This window comes from Ovis canadensis, chromosome 3 (genome assembly GCF_042477335.2).
Source record: "Ovis canadensis isolate MfBH-ARS-UI-01 breed Bighorn chromosome 3, ARS-UI_OviCan_v2, whole genome shotgun sequence".
Lineage (NCBI taxonomy): Eukaryota > Metazoa > Chordata > Mammalia > Artiodactyla > Bovidae > Ovis > Ovis canadensis.
The window spans coordinates 221577411-221598051 of NC_091247.1; the positions used below are offsets into that span (position 1 = coordinate 221577411).

At 51.9% G+C, this 20641-nt stretch overlaps 2 protein-coding genes across 12 annotated transcripts in view; both read right to left on the reverse strand.

Annotated features, from left to right (window-relative positions):
- BAIAP2L2 (BAR/IMD domain containing adaptor protein 2 like 2) overlaps positions 1-19046 on the reverse strand; it is a 29643-nt gene extending 10597 nt beyond the window's left edge. Inside the window, exons 1-7 of the mRNA XM_069585977.1 lie at positions 18819-19046; positions 17621-17696; positions 16657-16743; positions 16161-16222; positions 7080-7151; positions 6740-6856; positions 5779-5925 (exon numbers count right to left, since the gene is read on the reverse strand). Coding sequence (XP_069442078.1) covers positions 5779-5925; positions 6740-6856; positions 7080-7151; positions 16161-16222; positions 16657-16743; positions 17621-17696; positions 18819-18869 — 612 coding nt within the window. The 5' untranslated portion in view covers positions 18870-19046. The remainder of the gene's footprint in view (positions 1-5778; positions 5926-6739; positions 6857-7079; positions 7152-16160; positions 16223-16656; positions 16744-17620; positions 17697-18818) is intronic.
- Positions 19047-19790: 744 nt separating this feature from the next.
- PLA2G6 (phospholipase A2 group VI) overlaps positions 19791-20641 on the reverse strand; it is a 60643-nt gene continuing 59792 nt past the window's right edge. For all 11 annotated transcript variants that reach the window (XR_011255339.1, XR_011255335.1, XR_011255337.1 and 8 more), the window contains one exon: positions 19791-20566. Coding sequence is in view for 6 of the 11 variants with exons in the window: in XM_069581630.1 (XP_069437731.1) it covers positions 20422-20566 (145 nt within the window). In the remaining 5 variants the exon portion in view is untranslated. The remainder of the gene's footprint in view (positions 20567-20641) is intronic.

Here is a 20641-nt window from a genome sequence, read left to right on the forward strand (position 1 = left end):
GTGGGCTCCAAAATCGCTTCTTATGGTGACTGCAGCCATGAAACTAAAAGACACTTGCTCTTTGGAAGAAAAGCTATGACCAGCCTAGACAGCATATTCAAAAGCAGAGACATTACTTTGCCAACAAAGGTCCATCTAGTCAAATCTATGGTTTTTCCAGTAGTCATGTGTGGATGTGAGAGTTGGAATATAAAGACAGCTGAGTGCTGAAGAATTTATGCTTTTGAACTGTGGTGTTGGAGAAGACTCTTGAGAGTCCCTTGGACTGCAAGGAGATCAAACCAGTCCATCCTAAAGGAAATCAGTCCTGAATTTTCATTGGAAGGGACTGATGCTGAAGCTGAAACTCCAATACTTTGGCTAGCTTATGCAAAGAACTGACTCCTTGGAAAAGACCCCGAAGGCAGGAGGAGAAGGGGACTACAGGGGATGCGACGGTTGGACGGCACCACCAGCTTGATGGACATGAGTTTGAGCAAGCTCTGGGAGTTGGTGACAGACAGGGAAACCTGGCAGGCTGCAGTCCATGGGATCACAAAGAGTCAGACACGACTGAGCGACTGAACTGAACAAGTACGTGAAAGATACTCTGCATTGTCAGCCATCAGGGAAGTGCAGATCAAAACCACAGTGAGATACCACTCCACACTTACTAGGATGGCTATAATCAAAAAGCCCCAGGGGCTTCCCTGGTGGCCCACTGGTTAAGAATCTGCCTGCCAATGCAGTAGGACACAGGTTTGATCCCTGCTCTGGGAAGATCCCACATGCCATAGCGTCCATGCTCCGCAACAAGATAAACCACCCAAAGAGAAGCCCGTGCGCTGCGGTGAGGAGTAGCACCCACTCAATGTTACTAGAGAAAGCCAGCCTGCAGCAGCGAAGACCCAGAACAGTCCTAAATAAATAAATAAATAATTTTTTTTTAAAAAGTGCCAACAAGTGTTCGCAAGGATGTGGACAAATTAGAAACCTCATAAACTGCTGGTAAGAATATAAAATGGTAAGAGAATCTGGAAGTTCCTCTAGAGTTCCTTAAACAGAGTTACCATATGACCCAGAAATTCCATTCCTATATACCCATGAGAAATGAAAAACACACATCCACAGAAAAACTTTTACCTGGATACCCATAGCAGCATCATTCATAACAACCAAACGGCAGAAACAAGCCAGCTGTCCATCAACTGATGGATGGATAAATAAATGTGGTATATGCAGATGATGGGATCCTACTTGGCAGTGAAATGGACTGGTGTATGGATACAAGCTCCAACACCGATGGACTTGAAAACATGATGCTTGGTGACAGAAGCCAGCCGCAGAGGGCCAGATATTGCATGATTCCTTTCATATGATCTTCCCAACCCAGGAATCAAACCCGGGTCTCCAGCATTGCAGGCAGATTCTTTAGCAGCTGAGCTGCCAGGAAACCACGAAATGGCCAGAAGAGGTGAATCTATGGAGACAGAAGGTAGACTGATGGTTGCTTAAGGCAAGGGGAAATGGCAGGATTGAGAAACGACCAGGAAGGGGGACCGGGGTTCTTTAAGGCGTAATTAAATGCTCTGAACTTGAATGTGATGGGACTTCCCTGGTGGCCCAGTGGCTAAGACTCTGCACTCCCAAAGATACTGCATGCCACAAGCATGACCCGATGCAGCCAAATAAATAAATATTAAACCAAAAACCCTTGTGGCATGGATGCACAACTCTGTGAATATACTACACCATTGAACTATATGCATTAAATGGGTGACATGCATGGTGTGTGAATTATATCTCAATAAAACTGTTGAAAGGAAGAAGGGACTTCTTGGTGGTTCAGCAGCTAAGACTCTGCACTCCCAGTGTAGGGGGCCCAGGTTCAATCCTTGATCAGTTCAGTTCAGTCACTCAGTTGTGTCCAACTCTTTGCAACCCCATGGACTGCAGCACGCCAGGCCTCCCTGTCCATCGCCAGCTCCCAGAGTTTACTCAAACTCATGTCCATTGAGTTGGTGATGCCATCTAACCACCTTATCCTCTGTCATCCCCTTCTCCTCCCGCTTTCAATCTTTCTCAGCATCATGGTCTTTTCAAATGAGTCAGCTCTTCCCATCAGGTGGCCAAAGTGTTGGAGCTTCAGCTTTAGCATCAGTCCTTCCAATGAAAATTCAGGACTGATATCCCTTAGGATGGACTGGTTAGATCTCCTTGCAGTCCAAGGGACTCTCAAGAGTCTTCTCCAACACCACAGTTCAAAAGCATCAATTCTTCTGCACCCAGCTTTCTTTATAGTCCAACTCTCATATCCGTATGTGACTACTGGAAAAACCATAGCCTTGACTAGACAGACCTTTATTGGCAGAGTAATGTCTCTTCCTTTTAATATGCTGTCTATTTGGTCATAACTTTCCCTCCAAAGAGCAAGCGTCTTTTAATTTCATGGCCGCAGTCACCATCTGCAGTGATTTTGGAGCCTAAAAAACAAAGTCTGCCACTATTTCAACTGTTTTATCATCTATTTGCCATGAAGTGATGGGGCCAGATGCCATGATCTTCATTTTCTGAATGTTGAACTTTAAGCCAACTTTTTCACTCTCCTCTTTACTTTCATCAAGAGGCTCTTTAGTTCCTTACTTTTTGCCATAAGGGTGGTGTCATCTGCATATCTGAGGTTATCGATATTTCTCCCGGCAATCTTGATTCTAGCTTGTGTTTCTTCCAGTCCAGCGTTTCTCATGATGTACTCTGCATATAAGTTAAATAAGCAGGGTGACAATATACAGCCTTGACATACTCCTTTTCCTATTTGGAACTAGTCTGTTGTTCCATGTCCAGTTCTAACTGTTGCTTCCTGACCTGCATACAGATTTCTCAAGAGGCAGGTCAGGTGGTCTGGTATTCCCATCTCTTTCAGAAGTTTCCACCATTTATTGTGATCCACACAGTCAAAGGCTTTGGCATAGTCAATAAAGCAGAAATAGATGTTTTTCTGGAACTCTCTTGCTTTTTCGATGATCCAGCAGATGTTGGCAATTTGATCTCTGGTTCCTCTGCCTTTTCTAAAACCAGCTTGAACATCTGGTAGTTCATGGTTCACATATTGTCGAAGCCTGGCTTGGAGAATTTTGAGCATTACTTTACTAGCGTGTGAGATGAGTGCAATTGTGTGGTAGCTGGACATTCTTTGGCATTGCCTTTCTTTCAGATTAGAATGAAAACTGACCTTTTCCAGTCCTGTGGCCACTGCTGAGTTTTCCAAATTTGCTGGCGTATTGAGTGCAGCACTTTCATAGCATCATCTTTTAGGATTTGAAATAGCTCAGCTGGAATGCCATCACCTCCACTAGCTTTGTTGATAGTGATGTTTCCTAAGGCCCACTTGAGTTCACATTCCAAGATGTCTGGCTCTAGATTAGTGATCACACCATTGTGATTATCTAGGTCATGAAGATCTTTTTTGTACAGTTCTTCGGTGTATTCTTGCCAGCTCTTCTTAATATCTTCTGCTTCTGTTAGGTCCATACCATTTCTGTCCTTTATCGAGCCCATCTTTACATGAAATTTTCCCTTGGCATCTCTAATTTTCTTGAAGAGATCTCTAGTCTTTCCCATTCTGTTGTTTTCCTCTATTTCGTTGCATTGATCACTCAGGAAGTCTTTCTTATCTCTCCTTGCTATTCTTTGGAACTCTGCATTCAAATGAGTGTATCTTTCCTTTTCTCCTTTGCTTTTTGCTTCTCTTCTTTTCACAGCTATTTGTAAGGCCTCCTCAGACAGCCATTTTGCTTTTTTGCATTTCTTTTTCTTGGGGATGGTCTTGATCCCTGTCTCCTGTACAGTGTCAAGAACCTCCATCCATAGTTCATCAGACACTCTGCCTATCAGATCTAATCCCTTAAATCTATTTGTCACTTCCACTATATAATCATAAGGGATTTGATTTAGGTCATGCCTGAATGGTCTAGTGGTTTTCCCTACTTTCTTCAATTAAGTCTGAATTTGGCAATAAGGACTTCATGATCTGAGCCACAGTCAGCTCCTGGTCTTGTTTTTGATGACTGTATAGATCTTCTCCATCTTTTGGCTGCAAAGAATATAATCAATCTAATTTCAGTGTTGACCATCTGGTGATGTCCATGTGTAGAGTTTTCTCTTGTGTTGTTGGAAGAGGGTGTTTGCTATGACCAGTGTGTTCTCTTGGCAAAACACTGGTAGCCTTTGCCCTGCTTCATTCTGTACTCCAAGGCCAAATTTGCCTGTTACTCCAGGTATTTCTTGATTTCCTACTTTTGCATTCCAGTCCCCTGTAATGAAAAGGACATCTTTTTTGGGTGTTAGTTCTAGAAGGTCTTTTAGGTCTTCATAGAACTGTTCAACTTCAGCTCTTCAGCATTAGTGGTTGGGGCATAGACTTGGATTACCGTGAAATTGAATAGTTTGCCTTGGAAACGAACAGAGATCATTCTATCGTTTTTGAGACTGCATCCAAGTACTGCATTTCAGCCTCTTTTGTTGACTATGATGGCTACTCCATTTCTTCTAAGGGATTCCTGCCCACAGTAATAGATACAATGGTCATCTGAGTTAAATTCACCCATTCCAGTCCATTTTAGTTCGCTGATACCTAAAATGTCCACATTCACCCTTGCCATCTCCTGTTTGACCACTTCCAATTTGCCTTGATTCATGGACCTGACATTCCAGGTTCCTGTGCAATATTACTCTTTACAGCTTCGGATCTTGCTTCCATCGCCAGTCGTCTGTGATGGATGCACTGGCGAAGGAAGCAATCCTTGATCAGGGAACGATTAATAGATCTCACATGCTGCAACTAAGAGGTCACACGCCACAACTAAAGATTCCGCGGGCCCCAACTAAGACCCGGAGCAGCCAAATAAATACATAAACAAATATTTTTAAAAGAGGAGGAAGCAGCAGCTCATCCCCAGAGGATCACTCAATGAGAGGAGGGATATGGGAGAAGGCCCAGCCCTGAGTCGAGGGCTGGGTGTGGTGGTGACAGCTGAGGATGTCAGCCAGGGTGGGAATTAGTCACTGGATCCATTCACGCCTCCTACCTCCGCTCAGCGCCAGAGGGCCCCTGGGCTCAGAACCAGAGACTCAGAGAGGGCCTGGCAAGGTGAGGACGCTGAGGTGGAGAGGCGGGAAGTGGCTGCTGGCTGCTGGGGGCAGCTGACCGCAAGGAGTCGGGTCTCCTGAATGGTAGCCTTTGTTTTCATCTTTGGAGGGAAGAGAGCAGGGGCAGCAGGCCCTAATCCCACTGGGCTCCTGCCTATGCCAAGCTCCATCCTTGTGCCAACCTTCTGCAGGGGCAATTATTTCCCTTCTTTTCCAGATAAGAAAATAAGACTCAGGTCTGAAATCACTTGCCCGAATTGGCAGCCAGCGTGCAGTATTTGGGAGACTAAAGAAGAATACAGGGAAATGGAAAGAGAAATTAAACAAGGCCACAGAGAAATCGGGACTTCCCTGATGCCCTAGTGGCTGACTCTGAGCTTCCAATGCAGGGGGCACAGGTTCAATCCCTGGTCGGGGAACTAAGATTCTGCCATGCAGTGCGGCAAACAAACAAAAAGACAGTAAATGAGTGACCATCTGATGATACAAATAAAGAAAAAGAGTAAATAGATGAAATAAATATCTAATCTCTACATAGTGGAAGGAAAGAAGGGGACGGGGAGAGAGGGAGGGGAATTCCTGTGCACAGCCGGCTCACAGAGAGCACAGCCCCTAGAAGGTTCCATTAGTGCTTCCCCAGCCCCAGCTCACCCGGCCAAAAAACTGCAGGAAGGTGTTGGAAAGCAGCAGGTGCTTCTCGGCCAGGAAGCGGTAGCGCCGCTTCTCCTCCAGCTCGGCGGCCCGCTGACTCTCAGACACGAAGGCCTGCATCTGCGCGTGCAGCCGGTTCACGCTCTCCTGGGGGAAAGGGGATTCAGGGATGGGTCCCTCATCCAGCCCCGAGTGCCAGCTGTCTGAGGCCTCCCTCTCCGTTGTGAACCAGCCACCTCCTCCTGGAGGCCTTCCATGAGCACCCAGCCCCCACTCTCACTTCGGAGCCTGCCCTCTCCTGTGAGTCTGGGCTCTGCCTGCCCTCCAGCCCGAGGGCACTTCTCCCAGGTCAGGCTGGTGTCTGAGCCACCCCTCTGTCCCCAGAACCGAGCACAGGGCTGAGCCCAGAAGTGAGGCCTAGGAAAGCCAGTTTAATGAAAATGCACATTAATGGATTAATAACCCCCTGCTTGGGAGGAAAGATTCCAAAGAGGAGAGAGATGAGCTTAGTAAAGGAGCCAGGAGAGGAGGCAGGAGAGGAGATGAGGTCTTGGAGATGGAGGCCAGGCATGGGGCCCTGACCTAGGGAGGAGGGGCTGGGCTTAGCCTGGGGCAGGAGGTGCGTGTGCGGGGGAGAGTGACAGGGCTGCTGGTGGGTCACGCCTTTGCACCGTGATTAGGGGCGGCGTGACTGAGGACCTCAGGTTTTCCCAGTGAACTAGGAGAAGGCGGGGAAGCCGAGGGAATGCGAGGGGGGCCACACAGTGACTAGGCAAGGAGCGGTGCTGACAGTGTCCCTGGGACCAGGGATGCCCGCCAGGGGCCGGCTGGCCCCTCCAGCTATGCTCACCACTCAGGGTGGGGCAAACCACGCTCGTGGAGTAGGGCCGGTGCTGGTGGGGGAGCTCGGGTGGGTGTCGCGGATCCCCGAGAAGCCCAGGGTCGTCCCTAGCCCCTGCACCTTCATCTCCCGTGCGTTCTTGTCCCTCTTGCGCTCCATTCGCCACAGCTGGGACATGCTCTTCTCCAGGCTGGCGGCTCGGTGGCGGTACTCCATCTCGTAGTGCTGGCGGCTGTCCTTGGATGGGGTGGAGAGAGGAGGGAGACCCCCATGTCAAAGGGCTCAAGGCACCTGGCCTGTGGGCCAGAGCACTGGACAGGGGCAGGGCTCTCAGCTGGGAACGTGTACAACCTGGGGCCAGTCAGTGCCCAGCACTGGCTCAGTGTGCCCATCTGTCAAGCGGGGAGAGGCAGGCCTGCTGGCGATGGGCCGGGGGTGCCAGGGTGGGTGCCAGACTCACTCTGATGAACTGCATGTCCAGCTTGGTGTTCTTCTCTATGTGCTGCAGGAGGTCTCCATGGAAGGTCTGCACCTGTGTGGAGTGCAGGGTGGGGTTGATCAGGGCGACCCAATCATCCCCCGGCCCCTGTGTTCCACTGACCACTCTGCTCCTGACACACCGGGCTCCTGACGAACCATCAGAGAAACGGGTATAACAAGAAACCTGGTTGGATGCAGGATTAAACAATTAGACATACAAAATATTTAATGCAGTACCTGGCTTGAAACACACCCTCCATAAATGTGTGATACCTTCCGTTTCTCCGTGCCTTGATTACGCCTACCAATTTTCAAATACCAGCTTCCCTACCGCCTCTGCTGGGAGGCCCTCCTGACTCCTTAGGCAGAATCCACTACTCTTGCATTTTGTTTCTAAAATCTGTACAACTTCTTTGGTAATGACCAAATTTCATTCCTCCAGCTGTAGGATGGAATTTGTTGCTGGGCCCCTGGTCACAGCCCGATTTGTGGGAGCAGCAGGAACCAGGTATGTCCCGTCTCTGTATTCCTGGCACTGTGGGGTGAGCGTGGCCCAGCAAAAGTGCTCACAACTGTTCACAGGAGTGGCAGCTTCCCATGGCAGGTGACCAGGAGGACCAGGAGGGTTACTGGGCTCAGGCTCAGAAGAGCTTCATTCTAGAAGTTTTAGTTCTTCCTCCAATTTGCTCTGTAACTTTGGATGAGCTGCTGTCCCTCTCTGGGCCTCTGTTTCCCCACCTGTAATGGGAAATTTTGGCCAGATGCTCGCTAGGGTCCAGCTCTAGAACCCAATGAACTTGAATTCTGTGAGCCTTGGTGATCAGCTGGCATGTTCCCCTTTGTCCCTATCAGCGCTCCCTGGGTCACTCAGTGTTGTTGGGACATTGCACCTAAATCTTCCCAGCTGCTCCCTTTGTTCTCAGGTTCAGACTGACCACTGCCACCTCGGGGGACCCTTCCACCTCTGCTCAGCCTTCTCTGTCTTCCCGGCCTTTCCCTGGGGAACCCCTGCTCAGGAACCCTCGGTGGATCCTGCCTCCTGCCCCAGGGGTCCCCAGGCTATACTGTAGGAGCTCTGTCCCTCAGGAATGCTGATAATCAGAAAGGCCAGCAAATTATAAAAGTTATCAGTGTTTCTTCCACAATTGTTTCTGAAATCTTGTTAACCAGTCTTTAAGGGAGCTTGGGTGTGACCTCCTTGGGTCTGACCAGGCCTTACATCCCTGATTGTGGCTGTCAGTGTGTGTGCTGGGGGTGGGAGTATTTCAAGCTGCTCTGAGTCCCTGTTTCTGCCCCAGGGGGGCCCTTTTTTGCTGGATCCAGGCAATAAGGAAGGGAGACTTCCGATCTGTACCTGTGGGACGTCCCAGGTCAAGGTTTCTGCTCAAACACAAGATGTATGTTCCTGAAAATTCCCACATCTGGCAAAATCACCCAATATACAAACACGGCTTATGGAAGATGCAGGGTTGGGGCAGACCCTCGAAACCCTGGCAACCAGAGCACTAATAGAGACAGCGAATGGTACTGGAGGGATGAACTTGAACCACACCAAAGGCCATGGAAAAGATTAAAAATGCACGAAACCAACAGAAAGGACACACCGGCAACACCTTAATTACTGCAGAGCTGGCATGCTGAGGCAATACAGGAGGCGGTGGGTCTGCCACCATGGTGAGCATGGGAGGTGGTGACATCTGCTCCCAGCTTAGAGTCCCAGGAGGCTCGGAGCTCTTGCTCTCCCCAGGGAGGCCTGGGTTCAGGAGCTCTTTTACAATGTTCTTAAAATACAGCTTAAAGGGCTCTTGCTGTCACTGCAGTGACAAGTTGGGGGCTTTCCCCTTCTTATTTCTGTTAGCGCTGTTCCCTTCCTCAATGCTTAGGAGACATCACTTCTGAATAAGCCACTCCCATGTCATAGGATACAGCTCCTTCTGCTTCTAGTCATGTAGGAACTGAGTCACACCACAGAAATGAGTGTTAGGGCAGGACAGGTAGATTGCAATTCTTCCCATTACCAGGGCTTGGCTGTGATCACCGAGCGTGTAGAGGACACAGACCCAGGATGCCTCAGTCAGACAGGGCGCAGGCACCACTGGGTTAATGGAAAGTCATCATCAAGCTCCTAAAGAAATGGATCTAATAAGAAGTTTGATCCTTGAAGACACCTTTGAGCTCTTGCTCTTGGGGAACCAGAGGGCTGCCTATAATTAAGCAGGTGCCTTCTGAAACAAGGAAGTTGCCTACTCCAGCACGTGCTGAGAATTCCCAGCAAATCTAACAGAGACTGCGGTCCCTGCTCCCCTCCCCATGGGACACGCTCCATTAGCAGGTCCTGTGAGCTCCTCCGTACAGAAGATGAGAGCAGACCCGCTGTCATGAAAGTGCCCTGTAAGTTCCACGTGTCGAGGCAGTCCAGCAACTGAATCCATCGATACAGGAAAAACCCCTTTCAAAGAACTGTCTCTGTGGGCTGACCACAACTTTCCTCCTCCCATTTTCTCTTGAACACCCTCCATCAGGTTACGGCCCCACCAACTACACCCACAAGAGTGCTGTCAAAATCACCAGGATTCCATCCGCATCACTAAGTCCCATGATCAATTTTCAGGACTCACCCAACTTCTCCTGTCGTCATCATCAGACACGGCTGACCACTCCCTCTTCCTGAGACACCTTCCTCCCTCAGCTTGCAGTCCTCCCCCCTCCTTGTTTCCCTTGCATTGCCCCCTGACTGCTCTTCTCCATCTTTTTCTGATTCCCCCTCATCTCTCTGTTCCCCGAAGGTTGAGTTGCCCTGGGGCTCAGGCCGTGGGCCTCTTCCCTTCCCTGTCTACATGGTGACCTCATGCGGTCCCCAGGCTGCCGACTCCCAGATATATATCCCTGCTCAGACCTTCCCCAAAATTCCAGTCTCATCTGTATGTTATCTGGGCTCCATTCAGCCAAGAGGAAGAGACCAATACTGAAGATAAGCTACAAAGGTATTAACATGCTGCTGCTGCTAAGTCGCATAACATACAGATAAGAGTCCCTGAGAAAGAAATGCAAAGAAAGAGCAAAAAATTTTCCAAAAACCTGTAATTAAAGAAAAAAGATATCAAACTACATATTGAAAGAGTGCACATAACAAAGAATATTGTCCCAGACTGACCAATATCAAGATATATTCTGGAAAAATAACTAGACTTGAAGAAAAAGAAAAAAATTGGGGTCACCCTGCTTATTTAACTTATATTCAAAGTACATCATGAGAAACGCTGGGCTGGAAGAAACACAAGCTGGAATCAAGATTGCCAGGAGAAATATCAATAACCTCAGATATGCATTTGACACCACCCTTATGGCAGAAAGTGAAGAGGAACTAAAGAGCCTCTTGATTAAAGTGAAAAAGGAGAGTGAAAAAGTTGGCTTAAAGCTCAACATTCAGAAAACTAAGATCATGGCATCTGGTCCCATCACTTCATGGGAAATAGATGGGGAAACAGTGGAAACAGTGTCAGACTTTATTTTGGGGGGCTCCAAAATCACTGCAGATGGTGATTGCAGCCATGAAATTAAAAGACGCTTACTCTTTGGAAGGAAAGTTATGACCAACCTAGACAGCATGTTGAAAAGCAGAGACATTACTTTGCCAGCAAAGGTCCGCCTAGTCAAGGCTATGGTTTTTCCAGTGCATGTATTGATATGAGAGTTGGACTGTGAAGAAAGCTGAGCACCGAAGAATTGATGCTTTTGAACTGTGGTGCTGGAGAAGACTCTTGTGAGTCCCTTGGACTACAAGGAGATCAACCAGTCCATTCTAAAGATCAGTCCTGGGTGTTCTTTGGAAGGAAAGATGCTAAAGCTGAAACTCCAGTACTTTGGCCACCTCATGCAAAGAGTTGACTCATTGGAAAAGACTCTGATGCTGGGAGGGATTGGGGGCAGGAGGAGAAGGGGACGACCGAGGATGAGATGGCTGGATGGCATCACGGACTCGATGGACGTGAGTCTGACTGAACTCTGGGAGTTGGTGATGGACAGGGAGGCCTGGCGTGCTGCGATTCATGGGGTCGCAAAGAGTCGGACACGACTGAGCGACTGAACTGAACTGAACTGAAGGCAAAAAAGATGGTTGGATGGCATCACTCATGACTCATGACTCAGCGGACACAAGTTTGAGCAAACTACGGGAGATAGGAGAAGACAGGGAAGCCTGGTGGGCTGCAGTTCGTGGGTTTGCAAAGAGTCAGACACAGTTTAGCGACTGAACAACAACAACAAAGGTGAAAAAAGCAAATGATTTGCAATGGAGAATATAGATTATTAGACTTCTCAGTGGCAACATTCAAGATGCAAGATAAAGAAAGAAGGAGAAAGTAAGAAAGGGGAGGAGGAAGAGAGTGAGTGAAAGAGGAAAGAACGAAGGAAGGTGAGGCAAGGACTATATATCCAGCAAAACTGACTTCCCCCAGGACAAGGAGAGCAGCTGTTATCTTGGTGTCACAACTCAGAACATTGTTCACATGAGCCCTCCCCATGGGGACAATCAGAAAGCAAGACCAAAACACCAGTCAAAACATGGACATGGGGTTGGAGGTGAATATTAAAAGTATAGCTACTTGTAAACAAGGGTCAGTGAGGGTGAAAGGGGAGCAGGCATGGTGCAGCGGCTCTGGGTCCCGACAGTGTGGACAGAGCACGGCTGCAGATATGGCGCTTTTCACACGTTGAAGATTTATGGCAACTTTATGTCAAGCAAGTCTACTGGCGCCATCTTTCCAACAGCATCCACTCACTGCACGTCTCTGCGTCACACGTCAGTAATTCTCTCAATAGTTCAAACTTTTTTTTATTATTGTCACAATCTGTTAAGGTGATCTATGATCAGTGATCTTTGAGGTTACTCTCACAAAAAATTGTGACTTGCTGAAGGCTCAGATGATGGCTAACATTTTTAGCAACAAAGTACTTTTAAATTAAGGTATGTACATTGGGTTTTTTTTTTAACATAATACTATTGCACACTTAATAGACTACAGTGTTGTGCAAACATAATTTTTATATGCACTGGGAAACCAAAAAATGTGACTCACTTTATTGTGGCATTTGCTTTTTTGCAGTGGTCTGGAACAGAACCCACAATGTCGCCAGAGCATGCCTTTGAAAGTAGGGGACGGGGGAGGCTGCGGAGAGCAAATGTAAAACAGACTTTAACCGTTTTCAGAAATCATATTGGTGGTGGTAGAATTAGTTTCATTATTCAGCGACTGTTGTGTCTATGTAGCATGTGGTATAGCAAACGGTAACTGTGGGATATTCTTCTTCTTTCTTTTTCTGTGTGCTTGGGAATCGGGACTTTTGGAGGGAGGGCACACTGTCAGCCTGCAGGATCTTAGTTCTCTGACCAGGGATTGAATCTACACCCTCAGCAATGAAAGCATGGAGTGCTAACCAACGGATTGCGAGAGAATTCCTGAGTATCAGGACTCTTGATGTGGAACAAAAGAGATACCAGTGGAATAGAGAAGAGGTTAACTAAAACCCGGTGCTAAATCTGCATTGGAAGTGTCAGCATTAATTATGAAGATTTCTATCTTTATATATATACGTGTGTATATATATGTGGTTTGTACAAATGTATATATGTATCTATGTATGCATGCATCTGTGTATGTATCTAGGCGTATGTATCTTATCTATTATATACACATATGTTTTTATATATAGCATTGGCCACTGAAAAAGTCTAGGAACAGTGATGAACCCAGTAGCAATGGGTACCCCTAGTGAGCCGATAATGGTCTTGAATATCACTTTCCACTAAAAGCAGAAAAAATTTTAAAGAGGCTTCATGGAGAGATGACTGATTCCATTTGTAGAGCAGCAGAAGTACCAGATGAGAACTATCTTGTCAGGCTAGGCAGCGAGGAAACCGTCAGAACCGTGAGGGTTGTGCCAAAGAATTCACGTGCCAGACTAAAGAGGCTTCTGCTGGTCAAAGAGGGGACACTGTCAACTTCAATGAAATAATGATTGCAAAGGAGTAAAACACATCCCCTCCAGGCATGCCAGACGGATGGAACCTGAGTCTGAGCCATCCTCTGGATCCAGAGGACAAAGCAACAGCTGAGCTGCACCAGGAATGCCCAGAAAACCAAGTCAAAAGGCCCCAATGGATAAAATGGAAGGAAAAGAAAGGGATGGTGGAGGAAACACTGGATTAAAAGAGACTCAAGAACGTATTTTAAAAGAGAGAGAGCAAGACAAGTTCTCATGTCTGGGGACATAGGACTGGATGATCGGTTATGAAGAAACCCAAGGCAGTGTCAGACCAGCGGTCATTTTTGGAGGAAGAGAGGGTCTGCGATTTGATGGGGGCCCATGGAGGGGCTTCAGGGAGGCTGACAAAGTTCCCGACCAGGATGGGAGTTCCAAAGGCGGCCCGCTTGATAATGATTCACTGAGCTCGAATTTGTTCCGTGACATTTTTTGTGCCGGTATTTTATTTTATTTTATTTTCTGGCCACAAGCCATGTGGGATCTTAGTTCCCTGATCAGGGATCAAGCCCGTGCCCCCAGCATTGGAAGCAGAGTCTTACCCCTGGACCACCAGGGAAGTCCTGTGCCTGCATTTTAGTTTACAATAAAAAAAAGGTTTGGTTTTAAAATAAAAAACAGTCCTGTCATTCCTCTGCTCAGCACACTCAGAGGCATGGCCAGAGGTCCGACAAGGTCCACAGGGCCTGGCCCCTTTAGCCAGGGGTCATCTTGGCCCTGGCCCTTGATGCCTCCACTCCAGCCGTGCGGGCTTCGTCAAGCCTTCCTGTGTGCTGACCCCTCTGCCCAGAACACTTCCCGCAGTTGTCTCCCTGCTCACTCCCTACCTCCTTCAGGTCTCTTCACAACGTCAGCTCTCTAGTGCTGTTGTCTTGAATATCTGATAAAAATCACATCCCTCCAACACTTTCTACTCCCTATGGAGGTTCTCTTGTCCCCCATAGCGCATTTTGCATCTAACCCATCACACATATGCTCACTTATTTGTCCTGGGTTTTGTCTGGTTCCCCCTTGGGGAGAGCAGGGGGTTTTATCTGCTGTATCCCCCCCGCAGTGCCAGGCACAGGGCAATGAATTGCTGTCAAATGAATGAGCCCGAGGGGGAGACGGCCTCTGGTGTGCTGGGCCAATGTGGCTCTGGCCAGGGGCCCTGCCCTGTTGTCACAGCCAAGACACCGGTACCCAAAGAGGGCAGCTATCTTTACAGAGTGGGCCTGGGTGACGCTGGTCTCTATCCAGCCCAGGTGTGCCACGAGTGTCATGACAAGCCATCAGACACAAGGAGAGGAAGCCACAGGCTGCCAGGGTGGTCCGTGCTCTGTAACTCCCCACCCAAGCCCGGGAGATGACACAGGCTTAGCACTAAGCCTCAAGGTGTCCCGGAAATGGGCCAGGGATATGGTTTTATCGAGTGGAGGTGGGTGCTTGTTTTCTGCTGATGAAACTCTTCCCAATTTCGCCATGGCTATCAAACTGGTGAGTATTTTATGGTGTCCCCAAATTGCACCCAGACATCCAGCGTTTTCCCACGCACATGTTTGGGAGCCATGCAGTCACGGTTAGTTGAAATTTCCTTCTGAGCTTCCCAAGGCCCTTCACTGCCATCCCCAGCTCTCTTCTGCCGATGCCACGCTCTGTGCCATGCTCGGCCCACAGCGCCCCCAGAAGGCCCTCTCTTCTCCTCTCCCTCTGGCCCAGCTCTGCTCCCTTTTCAGAGCTTGTTCTCTCCTTCCCAGGCAGCGAAGCCCTGCTCGGTGCCAGGCCCCTGTCCCAGGCCTTGGAGCCACAGAGAAGACCACATTCCAGCCCTGGCACAACTCCCAGTCTTGGCAGGGGTAAAGACAGGGCATCAGTTGTGCTTCAAATCATAGCTAAGGTACATAGAGGGCTACAGGTGCCAGGGTCAGTAATTTATACTTATACTTAATCCTCATAAGAATACTATGAGGCAGTTTCGATTATCTCCATTTCACAGACAGATAAACTGAGGCACTGAGGTTAAGCAGCTTGTCCAAGGTCTCAAAGCCAGCAACTAGCAGAGCTGGGCTTTGAACCCAGGTGCTCTGGCGCAGAGCTGGTTTTCTTCACCACCACTTGCTAAGAACGGACGTGTGTGTTCTCGCTCAGTCATGTCTAACTGTTTGCAACCCCAAGGACTGTAGCCCGCCAGGCTCCTCTGTCCATGGGATTTCCCAGGCAAGAATACTGGAGTGGGTTGCCATTTCCTCCGCCAGGGGATCTTCCTGACTCAGGGATGGAACCTGCGTCTCCTGCCTTGAAGGCAGATTCTTTACTACTTGAGCCGTCAGGGAAGCATAAGAACAGATAGAAGCATCTGTTGGAGTCAGAGGAGAGGTATCAGGAAAGACTCCCTGGAGGAGGGGACGACGGTGCTGGCCGGCAAGGGTAGGGGTGAGTGAGTCCTCAGCTGGAGGACAGTGTCACAGCAGCCTGCGGTGGGAACACCAGGCTGTGTCTGCAAGAGGGCAGCTCTTCAGAGGGTCTGGGCTGTGACTGGGCTACCAGGGAGGCTGCCGGATCAGCAGGGCCAGGAATCCCTTACCAAGTGGCTGAGTTTAGTTCTGCGGGTGGCAGGGGTGCGGAAACGTTTTCTCCTGGGAGTGATAAGGTCAGATCACTGGCTGTTCCCTGGAACAGTGGAGGGAAGGGTTGGGGAGGGCGGTAGGGGCAGGGCCCTGGGCCTGACGCACCTGGGTGACTGGCCTCTCTCTTCCTGGCTCCTCCACTCACTCTGGAATCTCGAGTGAATGACTAGATCTGACTGAGTTTCCTCCTCTGTGAAATGGAGATGGAAATGCACCCGCCTCCTAGGTCACTGATGTGCAGGTGAACGTGCCCAGCAGAGCCTGGCCCTGGCAGGTGCGCCCAAGGGCAGCTGCAGTTGTCATGTTACCAGAGTCCTCTCTGAGAAACAGCGTGGAGGTTGGGCCCTTGTCCTCCATGGAACGCCGCCCACTCTCCCGAGTGACCCCTCTGGGCCGCGGAGTCTGAGACTCACCACCACCTCCAGGTCAGAGTTCAAGTGCCGCTGGGTGTCGGACATCTGCACCAAGATCTCACCTGGAGGCATGGAGGGCAGCGGCCTCAGCTGAGGGCTTGTCTCATCACCCTGCTTCCCACCAGAAGGGCCTGCCCAAGCTGGGTTTGGGACCAAAGTCCAGGGATTTCCCACACGACTCTGGGACTCTGGCAGCACCTGTCCTACCCTGGAGAACTCCTACAGGGAGGGGTGAGGAGGGGCATGGGTTCCAGAGGACAGTCTGGGAGCTGGGCCCTTGGGCCGCAAGGCCTGTGCCTTTGGGGAGGACTTCCTGGAAGAGCCAGGCTGTAAAAGGAACCCTCTCTGGGACCTGAGAATAGGGGGCAAGGCAGGCCCTCGGCCTGAGGGGAGGCGCCCAGGAGGCAGAGCCTGGGCAACAGGAGGAGGTGGGCGGTGAGGCGTGTCCCCCAGGCCCCAGAGGTCAGCACAGCATAGGGGAAGGGGCATGCCTCACCCAGAATCTGCGAGGTGGAGCTCTGCAGGGCCTGCTCCCCAATCTTCTGGATGGCGTTGAAGTACACCTCGGCCGCCTCGGACAGAGCTGCACGGAGACGGGGCGGCGTCCAGCCGCAGCCCTGCTCTGTGAGCTCCCACTCCCCATTCTGGAGGGCTCTCCTTTGGTCAGGAGAGTTGAGGGGGGGCTCTGGGTGGGGGGTGGGTGGAAGACGGAAGGGGTGCCTGGGCCATGTGTGTGTGTGTGTGTGTGTGTGTGTGTGTGTGTGTGTGTGTGGAGAAGTAGAGTTGGCCAGAGAAGCAGCGGGGCTGGGGGGGAGGGGGGGGCCTCTCCCTGGGGGGCAGGACCTGAGCCCGTCTGTCGTGGGTAGGGGTGCAGGCATCTGTGTGTGTCAGAAGGCGGGTGTGGGCAGGGGTGTTGGGAGGCTCAGGCGTAGAGGCTCAAAGTGGTGAGGTGGCATGGGTTCGGGTCGCTGGTGCAAGGACTTTGAAGTCTTAAAAAGCAGGGAGGGGTTGGGTGACCCTCAGCCCTGGGTGTGTCCCCGGCTTGTCCATCTGCTCCAGAGCTCAAAACCCTCTGCTGATTAGCACTGGGGGTGGGGGCGGGGATGTCGGGAAATGGTGGCGATGGGAGCTCTTTGTACAGGCGCTGAGTGAGGGGCGAGGTTTGGCTGTAGGTGAGTGGATGGGGGCTGGTCAGGGTGTCAGACTGGGGGTGCCAAGGTGGTCTGAGTATGGCAGTGGGCTCAACAGCTGAAGTGTGTGTGGTTGGGGTTCTGTGAGCCCGCAGGACTGGGCACTGCATCTCTGGGAGCATCTAGGGGGCACATGAAGGTGTGGGAGGGGTCTCCGGCCTCAGGGCATGAGGGTGACCGTGATGCACGGGAATGTGTAGGGACGACAATCGCGGGGGTGCGAAGGTTACAGTGGAGGGTGCGATCACGTGGGTGGGGCCGGGCACTCACCGTGGAAGGCCCGGAGGTAGTTGTTCCCCAGGTACACCAGGTTCTCCAGGGCGGGGTTGAACTGCTCCAGGATGCTCTGGAGTCCGAGGGCAGGGGGAGGGAGGGGAGGGGAGCAGAAGATGGAATGAAGGATGGGCCTCAGGATCAGGTGCCCCTTAGCCCCAGTGAGAAGCCTGACTTGGGGGAGCCCGCTTAGAACCCTGGAGTCACCCAGAATCCTAGCTCTCGGCTGCAAGGGCCTCAGAGGCCAGGATCCAGGCCAACGTCCCCTTGGTCATCTCCTGCTCACCACCTGCCCAGTGGGCCCTTGCGTCTAGAAGGTTCTCCTCCCACTGGGCTGAAGCCTACGGTCTGTCACTGTGCCCAGCTGGGCATGGCTCAAGCTGCCCTGAGTCCAGGACCTGTGGGCCGCTGACAGCTGTCTCTGGGGCAGAGGCAGAGCTCGCCCTGCTCAGAGTAGAGCCCCTCGGGGGCCAGGCTACAGCTGGGTCAAGTGGGCCACCACCTGGCCAGTGGAGAGCGCCCTGCGTGATGAATTTAAGACTTGGGTCTTGATTCCAATCCCAGCAGGCCCTCTTCCTCCCTTGATGACTTTGAGCAAGGTGTTTCACCTCTCTGGCCTCATTTTTCTTATCTGTCAAATGGAGTGATTATTTTCTACTCCACTGGTGGTGTGTTGTGAGGTTTACACATTGCAAGGGTCCCATACGCAAGAGGTGCTCAATAAATGTCTATGGAGACTGCAGCAACCTCTGTGGAGGGGGGTAGGAAGTTTGAGTGTGAGGCTCAGAAACCAGAGAGAGACAGAGAGGCAAAGAGAGGGAGACCTAGACAGAAAGAGACAAAGAGAGAGACTCCTCCACCCTGGGGGTCCAGGTGGCTCTTTGGGTCCCCTGCTTCCAGCTTAGGCCACCCTGGGTCCTGTCCTGCTGCGTCCAGTGTTTGGGAATTGGGGCTCCAGTTGAGTGCTATCTCAGCAGGCCTGTCACTCATGGGATGAACCCCTGTTCTGGGAGGCTCAGGTTGGGGCTAGAGTGGCCAACTGCCCTCAGGGGTCCCCACCCCCAGACCCACAGCTCAGCCCAGCCTGGTTCTGGGCCTTCTTCCCCAGAAAAAGCTGCTGCCCCGCTCACCCTGTCTTCCAGAGCCGGCTGAACTTCGAGCCCTGGGAGGGGGCCCGGACCGGGCACACACTCACCTTGTAGATGGCCATGGTGGACCTGTAGAACTGGTCCATCTCGGGGGCCATGGAGCAGGTGTGCCCGGGCACTGAGCAGGAGGCGTTGGCAGGGCTGGGAGTGCTGGGGGTCGGTACCCTCCGATGGCCACTGCTCGGCGGGCAGCGAAGGAGGCAGCAGAGTGGGACCCAGCGAGGGAGGGCCGGCCGAGGAGGAGGTGGCAGCTTAATTATTCACCAGCCAGGGATGTCAGAATGCGATCTGGGGTGTAACCAGACCCGGCGGGGAAGGCATCCTGTGACGCTGGTGGGTTCATGTGACCTGCCCTTCAATTATTTACCCCTGAGCCGCGGACCAGTGGGCACGCGTGGATGGTCACTCTCTCAGGTCACCGCCTCCAGGAAGAGCCTTGCCCGGGCCAGCAGGGACCCGTGCTCATGGGGGGCCCCCCTGCCCTACCACCCGTCTACCCTGGGCAGGGCTCACCCTACTGGGCTCGAGCTGTGCAGTGACCAGCCTGGACCCTCCCTGCAGGTGGAACACACCCACATCTCTTCACTGTTCTCAGCCCCTTCTCTTCCCCGAGTCCCCAAGGGCCCCGAGGCTCCCACCTGGGCTGCCGTCTGCACCTCCTTCCTCCACATGCTGGAGACAGGGCAGCACAGACCTGGGAGTCACATGGGCCCGAGGGCACAGCTGCTCCCTCGCTGTGTGACGATGCCCGAGCACCTTGCCCTCTCTGGGTCTCAGCCCCTCTTCTAGCAAGTGGGGCTCTCCCTTGCCTTCCACTGTGGGCCAGGCGGGCCTGGCTGCCGCCTCTGAACACCCTCAAGGCTGGTTTTGGGGAGACTTAAAGGGAAGAGGGGTCCCCGCCCTGGGGAGCCTGAGAAACAAAGCTTCTGTCCTGGCGTGGACCCAGGCGGACGATGGTCAAGGCCGAGGGGGGCTGGTGGGTGGGGGACACTCACACCACTCACACATACAACACAGGCCAACGGGAATCAAACCGTTTATTTCACAGTTAGGGGCTGTCCCCTGGAGCCCGCTCTACACATAAACCACTTCCTGGTGGGAGGAATAACTGAAGTCACAGGAGTGACCTTTGAGAGCCACAGAGAGCTCGTGGGTGGGGTGGATCTGAGCAGGAGGATGGCTGGGGTGTGCGGAGGGGCAAAGTTGACTGGGACACCCCACTCCAGGGTTCCCTCCTGAAGGGGTGGTGACGGCCCATTTCTCGAGCCCCACCCCAGGGGAGAGGGCCGAGGGTGGAAGGGGTCGTGCAGCCCCAGGGACCAGGAGGAGCCTGAGGCCCTCGGGGAGGCCAGGGTTGGGCACAGGCCCCGGCACCCTTAGTGTCTCACCCGCCAAGGCAAGGGGCCCGAGGGCCGTCCTTGGCAGTCAGGGAGTGGCCGGAGTGAGGCTCAAGGCTTTCTAAGCCTGGAGTGACACAAAGTGCCAGGAGGTAAGGACCGAGGGGAGAGAGGCCTGAGGACCTGCCTCAGGCTGGAAGCCCGGCACCCCCGGGCCGGGTCTGTGGACCCAGAGCTGCCTGGGCCCGGCTCTGCCCAGCGGCGGCGTGGTGGTGGTGGGGGAGCCGGAGGGGGGTTTGGGGGCCTGGCAGCCTCACGGCGAGAGCAGCAGCTGGACGAGCTTCTGGAACTGCTCCCGATGCTCGTAGATATAGACCTCAGTCTCCCAGAGGGCGTTGACCAGCACCGTGTCGTTGACCTCGTCTAGCATGATGTCCGTCCCCAGCTGGGGGTTCAATCTGTCCAGGGTAAGGAGGAGGGGTCACGACTCCAGGACACTCAGCCTGGGTCGAGGGACGAGAGGTAGGACTGGG